The sequence below is a fragment of the Oryctolagus cuniculus genome, chromosome 7 (genome assembly GCF_051225735.1).
Source record: "Oryctolagus cuniculus isolate XC-2025 breed Fujian yellow rabbit chromosome 7, ASM5122573v1, whole genome shotgun sequence".
Classification (NCBI taxonomy): Eukaryota; Metazoa; Chordata; class Mammalia; order Lagomorpha; family Leporidae; genus Oryctolagus; species Oryctolagus cuniculus.
The window spans coordinates 163,505,700-163,522,276 of record NC_142873.1 but is presented as its reverse complement, the minus strand read 5'-3'; the positions used below and the strand labels follow the sequence as shown (position 1 = coordinate 163,522,276).

Sequence of the window (16,577 nt, the reverse complement as noted above, 5' to 3'; positions counted from 1 at the left end):
TCGGTCAGTCACGGGGTCCTCCGGGAGGCCATTTCTCCTTGAACGGCTCAGCTCTGACGGCGCCACCTTGCCTGGACACAGCACGGGCTCCGTGGTGCCGCTCCCGCTGCCCGGCACACGGCTGTGTTCCTGCACGCCCGTCCCTTGACCCTGACACCATTTTTTGGTGGCGCTTTTGTGCTGGCTTTTGGGCCAAGCTGGGTGAGGGGCCGGGTCGCTGTTCTGAGAGGAGGCGTCACCCAGCCCCTGCAGACCGTGTGTGGGCAGCAGAGCGCACCAAATTCCACGAGGCGGGCTTCACCCCACGTCACCCCCAAAAGGCAGCCGCCCTGGTCTGTCCCTCGGGCAGGCTCCGGGACACCTGCTCAGGCCTCCTCTCCCGGGGTGCCCTCCCCAGCACACCCTGCCATCTTTCCGGGGCGGTCCACGCGAGAAGGGGAGCACTGGGGTGGTCCAGCGCACGGGAGAAAGTGGTCCTGCCGTGGGCCACGGTCCGTCCATTCTCAGGAAAGCTGCTGGGGGCCGGCATTGGGGCACGGCAGGTCAAGCCGCTGCCTGAGATGCCGGCGTCCCACACCAGTGCCTGTTCAAGCCCCGGCTGCTCCACTTCCAGTCCGGCTCCCTGCCAATGCACCTGGGAAAGCAGCAGAGGACGGCCGGGTCCGTGGGCTCTGCTACCCACATAGGAGGCCAAGGTGGGAGTTTCTGGCTCCTGGCTTCGGCCTGGTCCAGCCCTGGCCATTGTGGCCACTTGAGGAGTGGACCAGCAGATGGAACAGAAGCTGTGTCTGCCCCTCTCTGTAACTCTGCCTTTTAAATACATTACTTATTTTATTTATCTGCCTGCAGGGGGCTGAGCGCCGTCCATTGCCATTGGGTGGGGAGAGGGCTGTGTGCTGCCGGCCAGTCCTGGTGCCACCGTGTGCTGTGGTGGGGAGAGCCAGTGCAGGAGGCTACAGAGCCTCCACCTGCCCCGCCGGCTCTGTGCACACAGCAGGGCTGCGCAGTCACCCAGGAGAGCCCAGGGGGAGTCGCGCCAGGCAGTGAGACAGGGACCCCGCGAGTGGTTGAGCTGACGCTGGAGCCGGCTGCTCGGAGCGCTGGGGGCCAGAGGGGGCCTGTGGGTCTTGGGAAAAGGCCACCGTGGCTGATGGGCAGTGAGTGGGGGGCTCAGAAGCAGACCACAGGGCGAACCAAGACCACAGGGCAAACCAAGACCAGCCTAGCGGTGGGTTTTAGTTCCCAACACGAGGGGAGCAGGGAAGGACTGGGGGGGGGCTTGTTAGACCAGGCCCATCTCCAGTGTGGACAACACTGCCGAGCCCTCAGTCCAGCGGAGGCCCTGGGCCCTGCAGGGAGGGAGCGGGGGCAGAGGTGCATCCTGGTGTGGGTGCCCCGTGCCCACGTCACCGACCCCCAGGACCACTCAGGACGCAGCTGAGGATCCCTGGCTGGCGCCAGGCTTGTGCCCGCCTCCCGCTTGCTGATGGCGGCCTGGGCCCTGTTTCCAGGCCTGCGAGGTGTCCCTGAGTGGGGGAGGCAGGAGTCACATGGGGTGGGGGCGGGGGACAGCGCTTGCTGAGCACGCGTCTCCCGAAGCGGAGCGTTGGCCCCACCAGGGCTGTTTAATGCCGCTCAGGCGCTCGGACGTCATTTCGCAAACACGGCCCTCAGACGGTTTCTGAACACTCGGGTTTGTGACAGCCGGGCCACAGCCGACGGGGCAGGCTCACTCGGATGTGCTTTCTGAGGTCTCCCTCCGTTCTGTGTTGCCGGCCCCAAAGCCACGCCGACTCGGGCCGCGGTGTCTGTGGTGCGACTTGGCAGGTGGGAGCCCCCGTCAGGCCCTCTGCCCGAGTCCCTCTACTCCTGCCCTGCAGGCCGCCGCCGTCTGCGGGTCTTCTTCCAAGGGGTGCCTCTTTTCTGACGGTCACGGTTCCCTTGTGGCATCTGCCGCCTTCTCGGCACCAGGGGATCCACACGGGGCTTCTGTCCTTCCGAAAGTCTCCAAACAGCCACGCGAAGACGTGTCTGCTCTGTGCAGCAGCCGTGGGCGGGGCAGGCATCCCCGCTGCACCCAAGTTCCACGGCCGTTAGGATGGGGCGGGTGGCTGGTACCTCCTGGGGTGGGTGGGCGGGTGGTAGGCCTGGTACCTCCTGGGGAAGGCAGGTGGCCTGGTACCTCCTGGGGAAGGCAGGTGGCCTGGTACCTCCTGCTGCGGGTGGGCGGGCGGGCGGCCTGGTACCTCCCGGGGTGGGTGAGCGGGTGGTAGACCTGGTACCTCCTGGGGCGGCCTGGTACCTCCTGGGGTGGGCAGGCGGTAGGCCTGGTACTTCCTGGGGCGGGCGGGCAGCCTGGTGCCTCCCGGGACTGCTCCTCCAGTCGCCCACTGGCAGGGGTGGGGGAACCGCTTCCTCACCAAGGGCCGTCTGGACATGGATGACATCATTCCCAGGCCACACACAAGTGCCAGCTTAAACAGGAGTCTGCCGCCGACTACACCGAACTTCAAGTCCCACCTGTGGCCGCCTGGGCGGGGCCAGAGCAGTGACCCGTGGGCCCCCAGAGCCGGCAGGCTGGGCTGAGGCAGCCGGGACCTCTGCGGGTGCGGCCATCCGGTCACCCACGCAGCGACCAGTCCCCCGGCTACCGGGACGCCGCCGCAGCCACATCTTCAACTTGAGTCTGATCATCAGTCACGGGCGCAGCCGGGAACGTTCCCTGGAGGAGGAGCTGTGGGGAGACGGCGGGGAAGTTCCGGACGTGACGCACCGCTGTGTCTCAGGAATGACGGAGAGGGGTGGGTCATCGGCTGGGTCACTCTCCAATGCCCGGGACCGGGCTGAAGCCAGGACCGGCACTCCGTCTGGGTCTCCGCACTCGAGCCGGCACTGCCGCCGCCCGGGGTGCACCTGAGTGGGGGGTGGGATCAGACGCAGGCTGGCACTGGATGTGGGGGGAGGGGTCCCAGGCGGGACCTCGCCCCGCCCCGCAGGACGTTCTAACGGGGTTGGAGCCACTGCAGTGGACCTGACCCGGACACAAGCAGCAGCTCCCACACAGCCACTCTCTCCACTCATGAGGGCCCACGTGGTCTCCCCGGGGCAGGCAGGCAGGAGGGGCACCAGGCTCGCTGCACGGAGCTGGCGGGAGGAAGGGGTGTGGAGAAGGCCCCGCCTGGCTCCCTGACGCCCGCCCGGGGGCTGGGGGACAAGGTCCCTGCACAGCCCGAAGGAGGGAGGCGGCCTTGCACCCGGCACGGGGAAGCGCAGTGTGGCACAGTGGAGGGGACGCCGCACAGGACAGGAGGGGCGGCCGTGAACCAGGCGCCGGCCGTGTCCCAAGTGCCGGCTGTGAACCAGGCGCCGGCCGTGTCCCAGGCGCCGGCCGCGTCCTCTGACAGCCAGGGCCGGGGTCACTGCCACCCTGGGTCCTTCTTTTACAAAGGAATCCAGCTTTCGGGACAGAGAGTTTTTGAAAAATATTTTCAAAATACATTTTATTTCTTCCCCATGTGTGCTCTGCACATTTCCAATGTAAACATTAGCTTCATATACAGAAATAAAAGTGAGTTCTTTAATAATGGCGTGGAATTAATTAGAAGAACGATCAAATTCTGATAGAGAAAAATAAATCTGCAGGTTATAAAACTCATGGGCTTCGTGGAACAGTTTCTTCATGAAGTCCTCGGCCTCGGAGCCGGCTCAGGCCAGGCGGCGGGCAGCTCCGGGGCAGGAGGGCCTCGCGGCCCGCGACGGCTCCACCCACTGCGCGGCCTCGGCGGACGCCCCCGCACGTCCTCACACCTCCGTGCCGTCCTCCTCCTCGTCGTCTTTGGCTCTGAAGTGCATCTTCCTGAACTCTCGCCTGCTCATCGAAGGGCAGGAGGAAGACGCCGGCGGCAGGTCCTTCGAGGGAGGAAACGGACGTCACCCCGGGCAACACGCCTGGCCCTGCACCGTGGCCAGGGCTGCCTCCCTCCCGGGCGGGCGAGAACCGGGGCCGCAGCCCTGTCTCGGGCAGGGTTCCTCGCGGCTGGGCCGGCCAAGCACAGAGACGGAGACGCTGCGCTCAGGGCAGGGGCGGCAGCGAGCGAGGCAGCCAGCGCCGACCGCCGGGGGCCCTGCGGCGTGGGGGCCAGACCCCTCGAGGGCCGCGCGGCCTCCCCGCGGGCTCCGACTCAGCCTGGGGGTGGGGGGCGCCCCTCAGCCAACGCCGCCCCCTCCAGACCCCCTCGAGGGCCGCGCGGCCTCCCCGCGGGCTCTGACTCAGCCTGGGGGTGGGGGGCGCCCCTCAGCCAACGCCGCCCCCTCCCGGCGTGGAGCCTGCGCCCGCCCTCACCTGCATGAGCTCCACGTTTCCGAAGAACCTGCTCACGGGCATCGGCTGGTTGCTGTCCTCGTCCAGGAGGGCGCTGCTGTCCATCTGCAGCACGGGCGCCCGCCCCGCCTCTGTCTCCGGCGCCGGCTCAGCCTGCGCGGCTGACCAGCCCTGCGCGTCTTCGCTCCTGGGAGCAGCGCCGTGCGGCGGCCGGCGCAGGGCGTCCGCAGTCTGTGTGGGGCAGGCCTCCCTCCCCGCGCCGCAGCCCTCGTGGGCGGCAGCATCGGCCGCGGAGCCTGCGGGCAGTGCACTGTCCCCAGCGAGAGCGCTGTCGGGCGGCGCCCCGGGCGCTGCCGGCACAGAAGCCCCGTCACTTTTGGGGGCCGGTTTCTGTAATTCGGACTTCACAACGTGGCCCTTGTCACACTTGAACTTCTTGGAAGTTCGCCTGTCTGCGGCCTTGTGCGATGAGGGAGTCTGTCAAGGAGAGAAACGTGAGAACCACGCACGCTGGGCGGACCCGAGGCGAGCACGCCTGGGCCCGAGACGAGGGAAGTGCTAGAGCCACAACCCAGGCAGAGGAAGCCGTCACCTGCCCCCGGGGACGGACTCCGGGCTGGGCTGCGTGGTCACCTGCCCCCGGGGACGGAATCCGGGCTGGGCTGCGTGGTCACCTGCCCCCGGGGACGGACTCCGGGCTGGGCTGCGTGGTCACCTGCCCCCGGGGACGGAATCCCGGCTGGGCTGCGTGGTCACCTGCCCCCGGGGACGGACTCCGGGCTGGGCTGCGTGGTCACCTGCCCCCGGGGACGGAATCCCGGCTGGGCTGCGTGGTCACCTGCCCCCGGGGACGGACTCCGGGCTGGGCTGCGTGGTCACCTGCCCCCGAGCTGGGAATGGCCCTAACGACCTCCGGCACACGCGGTTCCTCGAGTGTGGGATCCCAGCCGAGGTGGGAAGCGTGTGTTCACGTGCTGTAGGTGGTCACGGGGTGGGCGTGTGGCTCAGGGTGCCTGACCCCGTGCTGCAGCCCCTGGTCTGAGTCCTGGCTCCACTTCCGACCCAGATCCCGGCCCAGGCATCATGACAGGGTCCCTGCACTGTCTCGGAGACCCACGTGGGCTTCAGGCTCCTGACCTGTGTGGGCATCTGGGAACAAACCAGCGTGGAACACCTCTACCTGTCTCATCTGTCAAGTAAGTCAATGCAAATTACTAAGAGTCCAGTTTTCACTCACTCCCATCGGAACGCAGCTCTGCAGAGGAGGCGGGGCCTGGCGCCCAGCAGGCGCTCCACAGACCCTGGTTAAACTCACTTCAACAAAGCCTTGCCAGGCCCTCACCGTCCCCAGGCCCTGGCCACGGGCTCCCTGGAACACACCTGCCTCACGGGAACGCAGGCTCCGAGCCGCCAGCCGCGGGTGCCAACCGGAGCAGATCCCTCGGCCCAGGACCCTCCCTCCTTCCCGTGACCTCTCTGGGGGCAAGGTGGCCACTGTCACTGCTTGGTGCCTCCAGCGTGCACTGCAAGCCGAGGCGTCTCAGGGCCTGGGCCTCTGAGACCCACACCCGTCGGCAAACGGGAGCCCGGCCACCCCTGGGCTGGACAGCGCGTCCTCCAAGAGCACGCGGCGGTGGCACCGATCCCGACACCGCCCCTCGTGGACACAGAGGCAACGTCCGCGCTTCTCCGAGGGCCCGGCTGTCCGGGGCGCGCCTCACCGGGCATGCTGTCCTGGCCGACGTGGAGCCCGCGGCGTCCTGGGCGGAGGCCGAGCTGGGGGCCGAGTAACTCCGGGCTCGGAGGCGCGCTGACGACCGCACTGCACCTGTGAGCTGGAGCGCAGGGAGCGGTGAGGCGGCAGCCTGTGGGAGCCGAGCGCGCGGGCGGGGAGGCAGCCTCCGGGAGCCGAGCGCGTGGGCGGGGACTCCCCGCCGCAGAGGGCCAGGCCAGGCCGGGCCGCCGCCCGCTGCGCTCTCCCCACCTTCACGCACGACACCTGCGACCTGCACGGGGTGTTTAAGACGCGGGGTCTGCTCTGCGGCCCCCGGAGGTTGGGACGCCTGTCCCATCCGTACGCGGAGGAACCACTGTTCCCAAAGCCTGCAGAGCAGCCCCGCCCCGCCGACCGCGAGGACACACAGCCACGCCCTGGTCGCCTCCCCGAGCCGCAGTCCCGGTTCTGTGGTCTGAAGCAGTCGCTCGCTCGCCACACACTGGTCCACCTCTACTGATCCGGGACGCGAAGTCAAGTCTTCGAGCCAAAAAGGGTTAATTAAAGGCACAAGACGCGAAGTCGCTCAGGAGTAACTTCAGGCTTAGCAGAAACGAGAGTCCGCGTGTCCTGCCCCGCGCCCACGCCGCTCACCGAGCCCGGCGCGGCCGTCCTGTCCGCACTAAGAAGCCGGCACCGGCACTGCGCTGTCAGCTGACGCTCGGATTTCGTGTCACCAGTTCTGCCACAACTCCCTGCCTCTGCGCCAGAACCCGACGCAGGACACCAGAGTGGACCCGGCACGCGGCGCACTCCAAGCTCACCGCAGCACCTAGCACGCCCGGGCGAGCACGGACCCCAAGTGGGTGGCGAGGAGCCCCGGGAGCTGCGGTCACCACAGCCTGCTGGGACACGCGACGGGCACTCGGCGCACCAGCACGGGGACACCACGGGGGGCCGCGAGGGCACTGGGCGCACCGGCACGGGGACACCACGGGGGGCCGCGAGGGCACTGGGCGCACCGGCACGGGGACACCACGGGGGGCCGCGAGGGCACTGGGCGCGCCGGCACGGGGACACCACGGGGGCCGCGAGGGCACTGGGCGCACCAGCACGGGGACACCACGGGGGCCGCGAGGGCACTGGGCGCACCAGCACGGGGACACCACGGGGGCCGCGAGGGCACTGGGCGCGCCGGCACGGGGACACCACGGGGGGCCGCGAGGGCACTGGGCGCGCCGGCAAGGGGACACCACGGGGGGCCGCGAGGGCACTGGGCGCACCGGCACGGGGACACCACGGGGGCCGCGAGGGCACTGGGCGCACCGGCACGGGGACACCACGGGGGACACACGAGGGCACCAGGTGCACCAGCACGGGGACACCACGGGGGACACACGAGGGCACTGGGCGCACCAGCACGGGGACACCACATGGGCTGTGAGGGCACTGGGCGCACCGGCACGGGGACACCACGGGGGACACACGAGGGCACTGGGCGCACCGGCACGGGGACACCACGGGGGCCGCGAGGGCACTGGGCGCACCAGCACGGGGACACCACGGGGGCCGCGAGGGCACTGGGCGCACCGGCACGGGGACACCACGGGGGCCGCGAGGGCACTGGGCGCACCGGCACGGGGACACCACGGGGGCCGCGAGGGCACTGGGCGCACCGGCACGGGGACACCACGGGGGCCGCGAGGGCACTGGGCGCACCGGCACGGGGACACCACGGGGGACACACGAGGGCACTGGGCGCACCGGCACGGGGACACCACGGGGGCCGCGAGGGCACTGGGCGCACCGGCACGGGGACACCACGGGGGGCCGCGAGGGCACTGGGCGCACCGGCTCGGGGACACCACGGGGGGCCGCGAGGGCACTGGGCGCACCGGCTCGGGGACACCACGGGGGCCGCGAGGGCACTGGGGCGCACCGGCTCGGGGACACCACGGGGGCCGCGAGGGCACTGGGCGCACCGGCACGGGGACACCACGGGGGCCGCGCGAGCCTGCAGCGCTGCTGTCGTCCACCCTCAGCAGCCCCGGCCCCGCCCCGACGGGGAAAAGGAAGTGCCGTCCACAGAATGGACGCGGCAGGCTAAGCCTCTGCCTGCGGTGCCGGCGGCTCCTCCTCTGACCCGGCTCCCTGCTATGGGCCTGGGAAGCAGCGCGGCCTGGCACAACGCTCGGGCCTCTGAACCCACACAAGACCCGGAGGAAGCGCCTGGCTTTGGGTCGGCCCAGCTCCGGCTGTTGCGGCCACGTGGGGAGGTGAACCAGAGGATGGAAGACTTCCCTGTCTCTCCCTCTCTAATGCAAAAAAAGAAAAAAAGAAAAAAAAAAAAGAAAAAGCTGCAACATGCATGGACCAGGCTCCCGTGTGGCTCCGTGTGGGGCTCCCGTGTGGCTCCGTGTGGCTCCGTGTGGCGCCCGTGTGGGGCTCCCGTGTGGCTCCGTGTGGCTCCGTGTGGCGCCCGTGTGGGGCTCCCGTGTGGCACCCGTGTGGGGCTCCCATGTGGCGCCCATGTGGCGCCCGTGTGGGGCTCCCGTGTGGCTCCGTGTGGCACCCGTGTGGGGCTCCCGTGTGGCGCCCGTGTGGCTCCTGTGTGGCTCCGTGTGGCACCCGTGTGGGGCTCCCGTGTGGCCGTGTGCAGCGCAGACGGGGGCGCGCGCAGGCCAGTGCAGCACCTGCTGTGGGGTGCACCTGGGGCTGGCCCTCCTGCCACCGTCTCACAGAGCAGCGCTGGCTGACACGCCCCGCGGCAGCGACACGAGGGCTCCGATCCAGAGCTGCCAGGAACATCTGCCTAAGCACCCCGCTGCAGGGCGGGGCCGCCTCTCCTCCCTCCGTGACGGCAGCTGCAGGCACCGGGCCCGGGGCTGGAGCCGCCCTGAGAGCAGCAGCAGCCGCGCGGTGACCTGGTGTCCACCACCAGACCACACACCCGAGCCCGGCACACGGGGAGGAGGGGCCAGGGCCGCGGTGAGCAGGCTGTGCTGTGATGCTGCCCCCCCCACTCAGGCTCCGTCCTGGGGGCGGGAGGGGGCGCCCACGTCCTGCTTGTGGAATGGAGTGTTCTCGGCTTGGGGCAGGGCGCCGGGAAGACTGGGCCACGACTCTGAGCTGCGAGAGGTGAGCGACGGGCTCTCGGGCTGCGGCCGGCCCAGCTGCCATCTCGCTCTAGAGCGGGGGTCGGGGAGGAGCTGCGGCGGCCTGGGGGACAGACGGTGTCCTCCCGTTCGCAGGGAGCGTGGGGAAGCTGTCTAAGGGGCTCCCGAAGGCGGGGGCGGGAGGACAGCCAGCTGGCAGGAGGCACAGGCCGAGTGCGGACAGCTGGGTGCAGCCGGGAAGCCCTCCTGGGTCCAAGCAAAGGAGCCCGAAACACGGAGCTGGGAAGCTTCCCTGCTACTGTGCAGGCCGCTTCACGCCGTGTGCAGCTGGGACACAGGAGGGCCCCCCCAGCAGTCACCAACCCCCACCCCCACCGCAGCGCGAGAGCCCCAGTGCCGGCGACGGCTCCAGGACGGGTTCCCGCCACCCACGAGGGGACCTGGACGGGGCTCCTGCCCCGGCTCCAGCCCCTGCCCGTCTGAGAGTGAACCCGTGGGCCGAGCTCACTCTGCTCACAGACACACACGAGGGAAGAAACGGCCTCCTGCGGTCGGAGGTGCCGTGGATGCTCCCATGATGTCACCCACGACATCCAGTCACACACACACGGTGTCACCATGACATCCAGTCACACACACACACGGCATCACCATGACATCCAGTCACACACACACACACAGCGTCACCATGACATTCAGTCACACACACAGTGTCACCCACGACATCCAGTCACACACACACACACAGCGTCACCATGACATTCAGTCACACACACAGTGTCACCCACGACATCCAGTCACACACACACACGGCGTCACGATGACATCCAGTCACACACACACGGTGTCACCACGACATCCAGTCACACACACACACGGCGTCACCATGACATTCACACACACAGTGTCACCCACGACATCCAGTCACAAACTCACGGTGTCACCCACAACATCCAGTCACACACACACATGGCGTCACCATGACATCCAGTCACACACACACACACAGTGTCACCATGACATTCAGTCACACACACAGTGTCACCCACGACATCCAGTCACACACACACAGTGTCACCACGACATCCAGTCACACACACACACGGCGTCACCATGACATCCAGTCACATACACACACGGCGTCACCATGACATCTAGTCACACATACACACAGTGTCACCATGACATCTAGTCACACATACACACGGTGTCACCATGACATCCAGTCACACACACACACAGCGTCACCATGACATTCAGTCACACACACAGTGTCACCCACGACATCCAGTCACAAACTCACGGTGTCGCCCACAATATCCAGTCACACTCACACACACACACACACACACGGTGTCACCTGCAACATAGTCACATACACACAAACTGACGGTGTCACCCATGACATCCAACACACACGGAATGAAACCGGCGAGCACTGCCCAGAGCTGACCCCAGGGTTCAGCTCGGGAGCAGCTGAAGCGTCTATGAACTGACACACGCCCAGGAGCCTGAGACCAGGGAGGAGCGAGCATGCGACAGCCGCGCCCAAGCGAGAAACTCACAGAACCGCAGCGACCCAGGTGCATCAGCACGAGAGCTCCCAGGGACGGACCCCCAGGGACAGCCCCCAGGGACAGACTCCCAGGGACAGACTCCCAGGGACAGGCTCCCAGGGACAGGGCCCCAGGGACAGACTCCCAGGGACAGACCCCCAGGGACAGCCCCCAGGGACAGACTCCCAGGGACAGACCCCCAGGGACAGGCCCCAGGGACAGACTCCCAGGGACAGACTCCCAGGGACAGACTCCCAGGGACAGACTCCGAGGGACAGGGATCCCCAGGGACAGACCTCCTGAGGGACAGGCTCCCAGGGACAGGCTCGCAGGGACAGACTCCCAGGGACAGGCCCCAGGGACAGGCCCCCAGAGACAGACCCGCAGGGACAGACCCCCCCAGGGACGTGTGTGAGCTCCCCAGGGCTGTCCCTGGGGGTCTGTGTGTGGCGAGACTGCTGCAAAGCGAGCAGACGGAGCAGCCCAGCAGACGAGGCCTGAAAGCCGCGACGTTCCCGGAGGCCTAACCGGGTCTGCCCGCCGGGGCTGAGTCGGGCAGCGGACAGATCCCCGACGCCATTTTAGATTCTGCAGGCAAAGACAACGGAGGCCGCGAGGCACGGAGAACGCTCGGACCTCGGGGGAGGAACACCCGCCAGCCAGGAATCCTGGACCGACAAAGCTCCCGGCAGAGCGGAAGACAGGGCCGCGCAGCGCCGGCACCCACGTGGCGCCAGTTCTAGTCCCGGCTGCTCCTCTTCCCACCCAGCTCCCTGCCGCGGCCTGGGAAGGCGGCCAGAGACGGCCCAGGTGCTTGGGCCTGGGCGGCCATTTTGGGAGTGAACCAGCGGACCGAAGCAGGAAACTGCTCTCCCTCCCTCTCCCTCCCTCTCCCCCTCCCTCTTTCCTCCTCTCTCTCCCCCCCTCCCTCTCCCTCCCCTTCTTTCTCCCTCCCCCTCCCTCCTCTTCTCCCTCCCCCTCTCTCCCTCTCCCCCCTCTCTCCCACCCTCCCTCCCCCTCTCCCCTCCCTCTCCCTCCCCCTCTCTCTCCCTCCCTCTCCTTCTCACTCTCCCTCCCTCTCCCTCTCTCTCCCTCCCCCTCCCTCCCTCTCTATCCCCCTCTCTCCCTCCCTCCCTCTCCCCCTCTCTCTCCCTCCCCCTCTCTCCCTCTCCGTCTCCCCCTCTCCCTCCCTCTCCCTCTCTCCCCCTCCCTCTCCCTCCCTCTCTCTCCCCCTCCCTCTCTCTCCCCCTCTCCCTCTCTCTCCCCCTCCCTCTCTCTGCCCCTCTCCCTCCCTCTCTCTCTCTCCCTCCCCCTCCCTCCCTCCCTCTCCCCCTCTCCTCCCCCTCTCTCCCTCCCTCCCTCCCTCCCTCTCCCCCCCTCCCTCCCCCTCTCTAACTCTGCCTCTCAGAGAAGTAAATAAAACCTTAAACATAAAAGTGAGGACAACGCACACACACACTTGCAGGCAAGCAGAGCTCACAGAGGGGCCGGCAGGTTCACCCCACAAGCAGTATAAGGGAAGAACTTAGCCGGCGGCCCGACGCAACCTACACCCACAGTGTTCACACGGCACATACACACCCACACAGTGTTCACACACGCACACACATGCACGCACACAGTGTTCACACACGTACACAGTGTTCACACATGGCACACACCCAGTGTTCACACACGGCACACACACACAGTGTTCACACACGCACACACACGGTGTCCACACACACATGCAGTGTACACACATGGGACACACACACAGTGTTCACACACGGCACCCACACACAGTGTTCACACACACACACACGGTGTCCCCATACACATGCAGTGTTCACACACGGCACACACACACAGTGTACACACACGAAGTGTTCACACCCCCACAGCATTCACAGACGCACATACACACGCATACACACGCAGTGTTCACACACGGCACACACAGTGTTCACACACACGGTGTCCCCATACACATGCAGTGTTCACACACAGCACACACACACAGTGTACACACATGAAGTGTTCACACATGCACAGTGTTCACACCCCCACAGCATTCACAGACGCACATACACACACATACACAGTGTACACACGCAGTGTTCACACACGTACACACACAGCATACACACACGGCGCCCACACACGCACAGTGTACACACACGCACACATGGCGCCCACACACGCACACAGTGTACACACACGAACAGTGTTCACACACGCACATACACACGCAGTGTACACACACGAACAGTGTTCTCACACACCCACAGTGTTCACACACAGCACCCCCCCACCGCGGCCTCCACACGGGCTTTCACCGCCTCCTGAGCCGCACAGGGCGGTGTCCGTGGTGACAGGGCGGGGTCCACAGGCCGACATCCCCCCAGACTGACACCCCCCCCAGACCCGAGGGCCCGCGGGGTCCACAGGCCAACACCCCCTCCCCCCCCAGACTCGAGGGCGCAGCGGGGTCCACAGGCTGACACCCCCCTAGACCGGAGGGCCAGCGGGGTCCACAGGCCGACACCCCCCAGACCGGAGGGCCCGCGGGGTCCACAGGCCGACACCCCCACAGACCCAGACCGGAGGGCCCGCGGGGTCCACAGGCGCAGAGCCGCAGCGGGGGCGGGCTCCGGGTCCGAACCCCACGGGGAGGGGACGGCAAACAGGCGGGAGGGGGCTCGGCCGCCACCCCCTCCGTCAGGGCCGCAGCCGAGGGACAGGGACAGGGGCCCAGGCTCCGCGCACTGGGCAGCGAGGACAGTGGAGGCCGGGTCAGGGGCGAGCCCCTCCCTCCAGCTCCGGTCCAGAGACCACAACCAGGAGGCGGGGCCAGAGCCCCTCCCCGCAGGGCCCAGGAGGTGGGGCCAGAGCCCCTCCCCACAGGGTCCAGGAGGTGGGGCCAGAGCCCCCTCCCCCGCAGGGTCCAGCAGGCAGGGCCAGAGCCCCTCCCCGCAGGGTCCAGGGCCCTGGGGGGGCGTGACCAGAGCCCCCTCCCCGCAGGGCCCAGGAGGCGGGGCCAGAGCCCCCTCCCCCGCAGGGTCCAGCAGGCGGGACCAGAGCCCCCTCCCCACAGGGTCCAGCAGGCGGGGCCAGAGCCCCTCCCCGCAGGGTCCAGGAGGCGTGACCAGAGCCCCTCCCCGCAGGGTCCAGGAGGCGTGACCAGAGCCCCCTCCCCGCAGGGTCCAGGAGGCGTGACCAGAGCCCCTCCCCGCAGGGTCCAGGGCCCTGGGGGGGGCGTGACCAGAAGCACCTGCCCCAAACAGGGTCCAGGAGGCGTGACCAGAGCCCCCTCCCCGCAGGGTCCAGCAGGCGGGGCCAGAGCCCCTCCCACGCAAGGACCAGGAGGCGTGACCAGAGCCCCTCCCTGCAGGGTCCAGGAGGCGGGGCCAGAGACCCCTCCCCGCAGGGTCCAGGAGGCGGGACCAGAGCCCCTCCCCGCAGGGTCCAGGGCCCTGGGGGGGGCGTGACCAGAAGCACCTGCCCCAAACAGGGTCCAGGAGGCGTGACCAGAGCCCCCTCCCCGCAGGGTCCAGCAGGCGGGGCCAGAGCCCCTCCCACGCAAGGACCAGGAGGCGTGACCAGAGCCCCTCCCCACAGGGTCCAGGAGGCGGGGCCAGAGACCCCTCCCCGCAGGGTCCAGGGCCCTCGGGGGGGCGTGACCAGAGCCCCTCCCCGCAGAGTCCAGGAGGCGGGACCAGAGCCCCTCCCCGCAGGGTCCAGGAGGCGGGACCAGAGCCCCTCCCCGCAGGGTCCAGGGCCCTCGGGGGGGCGTGACCAGAAGCACCTGTCCCAAATAGGGTCCAGATCCCTCTCCAGGGGGCGCGGCCAGAAACCCCCCTCCCGCGAGGGCCCACACCCCTCCTCCAGGGGGCGTGGCTCGAAGCCCCTCGCCCTGGGCGTGCAGGACCCCCGCGGGGGCGTGGCCCGGAACTCCCGCCCGGGGGCCTCAGCCAGGCCAGGCCGCGGCTGCCCCTCAGCCCGGCCTCCCGCGGCCCCAGCTCGGCCCTCGGCGCGCCCGGCGCAGCCCCTGCCGGCCTCCGCCCCTCACCTTCCGCCTCCTCATGGGTGTGAGCGGCGCCCCGCGCCCGGCCTACCGCTCCGCAGTGGCGCGGCGGCTCGCGGCGCTCACACATGCCGCCGGCGTCTGACGTCACGACGGCCGGCCAATCGCAGGCCGGCGTTCCCAGGCACGTGACCCGGCCCTGCGTGGGTCACTCAGCTCGCGGGCGCTGCTCGGGTGACTCGGTCGCCGGTTTCGGGAGGGGCAGTGGGCTGCTTTTCTCGGCGCGACTGCGGCTTCCGTGTTCGACAGGGGCGGCTGCCTTCTTTGAGGGCCGCCTCTTGGCGCGTCAGCTACCGGCGTGGTGGAGCGCGGTGGCGGCCATGTCCGAGACGGGCATTTCCGCTGACGCGCCCGTGGCCGCCATGTCTGAGAAGGGCGACGGCCATGTTTGAAAAGGGCGCTTACCCCTGGCGCGTCTGGGGCCGCCATGTCTGAGAAGGGCAGCGGCCAAGTCTGGGAAGGGCGCTTCCTCCTGACGCGTCCGAGGTCGCCTTGGCTGAGGGTCGCCTGGCTGCGCCTGCGCAGAAGGGCGGGACAAGAGGGGGGCGGGGGTCAGGACCGCTTTTCTAGTTTTCAAGTTTTCTAAATAAAAGTAGAAAACCCAGCCTTGCCCCCTGAGCGGCCCCCGACCCCTTGGGTTCAGTGAGCGGAGCTGCAGCAGGTGCAGGTGCGCCCGCACCGACAGACACGCACGGACGGGGACAGCACACGGCCCTGGGTCCCTCCCCGCAGATGCGCTGGGAGCGGGAGCCCTAGCCGCTCCCCACGGCGCCCACGCCTCGCCCGGCCTGCCGCTGCCCGGGGTGGTGCCCACGGATGCGGAGCCCCCGACGCGCGTGGCCTGCCGCGCCCGTGCGCCAGGCCCCACGCCGGCCCGGTCTCCCTCCTGCCTGTGGAATCCCATCAGCTGCTCTGTCCTCTGCGGAGCCCCCGGCCGCGCCCCCTTCTCTGGCCGGCGCTGCCCGCAGCAGCTGGGCCCCGTCCAGGTCCGACTGGAGGAGCTGCGGGGGCCGGCTCAGCTGCTGTCACCCGGCCCGAGGCGGGGCGTGGGCCCCCGGGGGGCCGGCGAGCATGTCCTCCTCGGACAGGTGTGTCCCGCGGAACGGCGGCTGGGCCGGGCCCCGAGAGACCGCAGACGGGGGAGCTCGTGGCCCAGGCCCCCCGCATTCTCTGCGCAAACATCTGTGTGTGCGCGGCGGAACACGCGAACGCCGGCGGGAACTGCCCACTGGTTAGCTGGCAGAGGCTCGTCAGCGGAGGCCGCCCTGGTGGAGCGTCTCGTTACTGTCCAGGCTGCTGACCTCTGCGAGGGACGCGGTCAGGCCTTTGTATTTCAAAGGAGAGAAGGAAGGAGCTCAGAGTTTGCCCCCCCCCCCCCATGGCGCCCGCGGACCGGGTCTCCGCACAGCTGCCGGGGTTTCTGTCGGGCGGGGACGCGCCCCCCACGGGGCAATGGCTTTGGAAGGAAGCAGCCTGGGGCCTGCAGGGCCTGGGCGGGGCCCGAGTTCCCAGCTCCGTGTCGTGGGCACCTTGGGGCAGGCGCTGAGACGCCGCCTCCCTTCAGCAGGGCTGTGGGGGTGCCGGGGCCACGGAAGTGCACGGAGGTCAGCCCCTCGCCGCCCGTCACCCCTGCCTCCCACCCGTGGGGGCTCCCGCGGCCCCTCACCCTCCTGGCTGCTCTGGTGAGGCGTCATTGTCGTGACACACTGGGGATAGTTTGCCCCCACACGTGCTGACCCTCAGCTGCTGGGGGCTCCCCTCCGAGGCCACGTGCTGACAGCTCCTCGGACAGCCGCCTGGGTCC

General features: G+C 68.7%; 1 protein-coding gene across 1 annotated transcript; it reads right to left on the bottom strand.

The window, feature by feature from the left end:
- Nucleotides 1-3,472: 3,472 nt before the first annotated feature.
- Nucleotides 3,473-15,273, bottom strand: C7H1orf174 (chromosome 7 C1orf174 homolog). Its single transcript, XM_070077060.2, has 4 exons — nt 14,759-15,273; nt 6,043-6,156; nt 4,343-4,798; nt 3,473-3,909 (listed from the first exon to the last, which is right to left on the bottom strand). Exons 1-4 carry the CDS (start codon nt 14,771-14,773, stop codon nt 3,802-3,804), a joined length of 693 nt encoding a protein of 230 aa, XP_069933161.2. The 5' UTR covers nt 14,774-15,273; the 3' UTR covers nt 3,473-3,801.
- Nucleotides 15,274-16,577: the final 1,304 nt, after the last annotated feature.

Coding starts and splice junctions, on each gene's coding strand:
- C7H1orf174 (XM_070077060.2), bottom strand. Junction 4,799..6,042: donor CGGCCAGGACAGCATGCCCG/GTGAGGCGCGCC, acceptor TCTCCTTGACAG/ACTCCCTCATCGCACAAGGC. Junction 3,910..4,342: donor GAAACGTGGAGCTCATGCAG/GTGAGGGCGGGC, acceptor CCTCCCTCGAAG/GACCTGCCGCCGGCGTCTTC.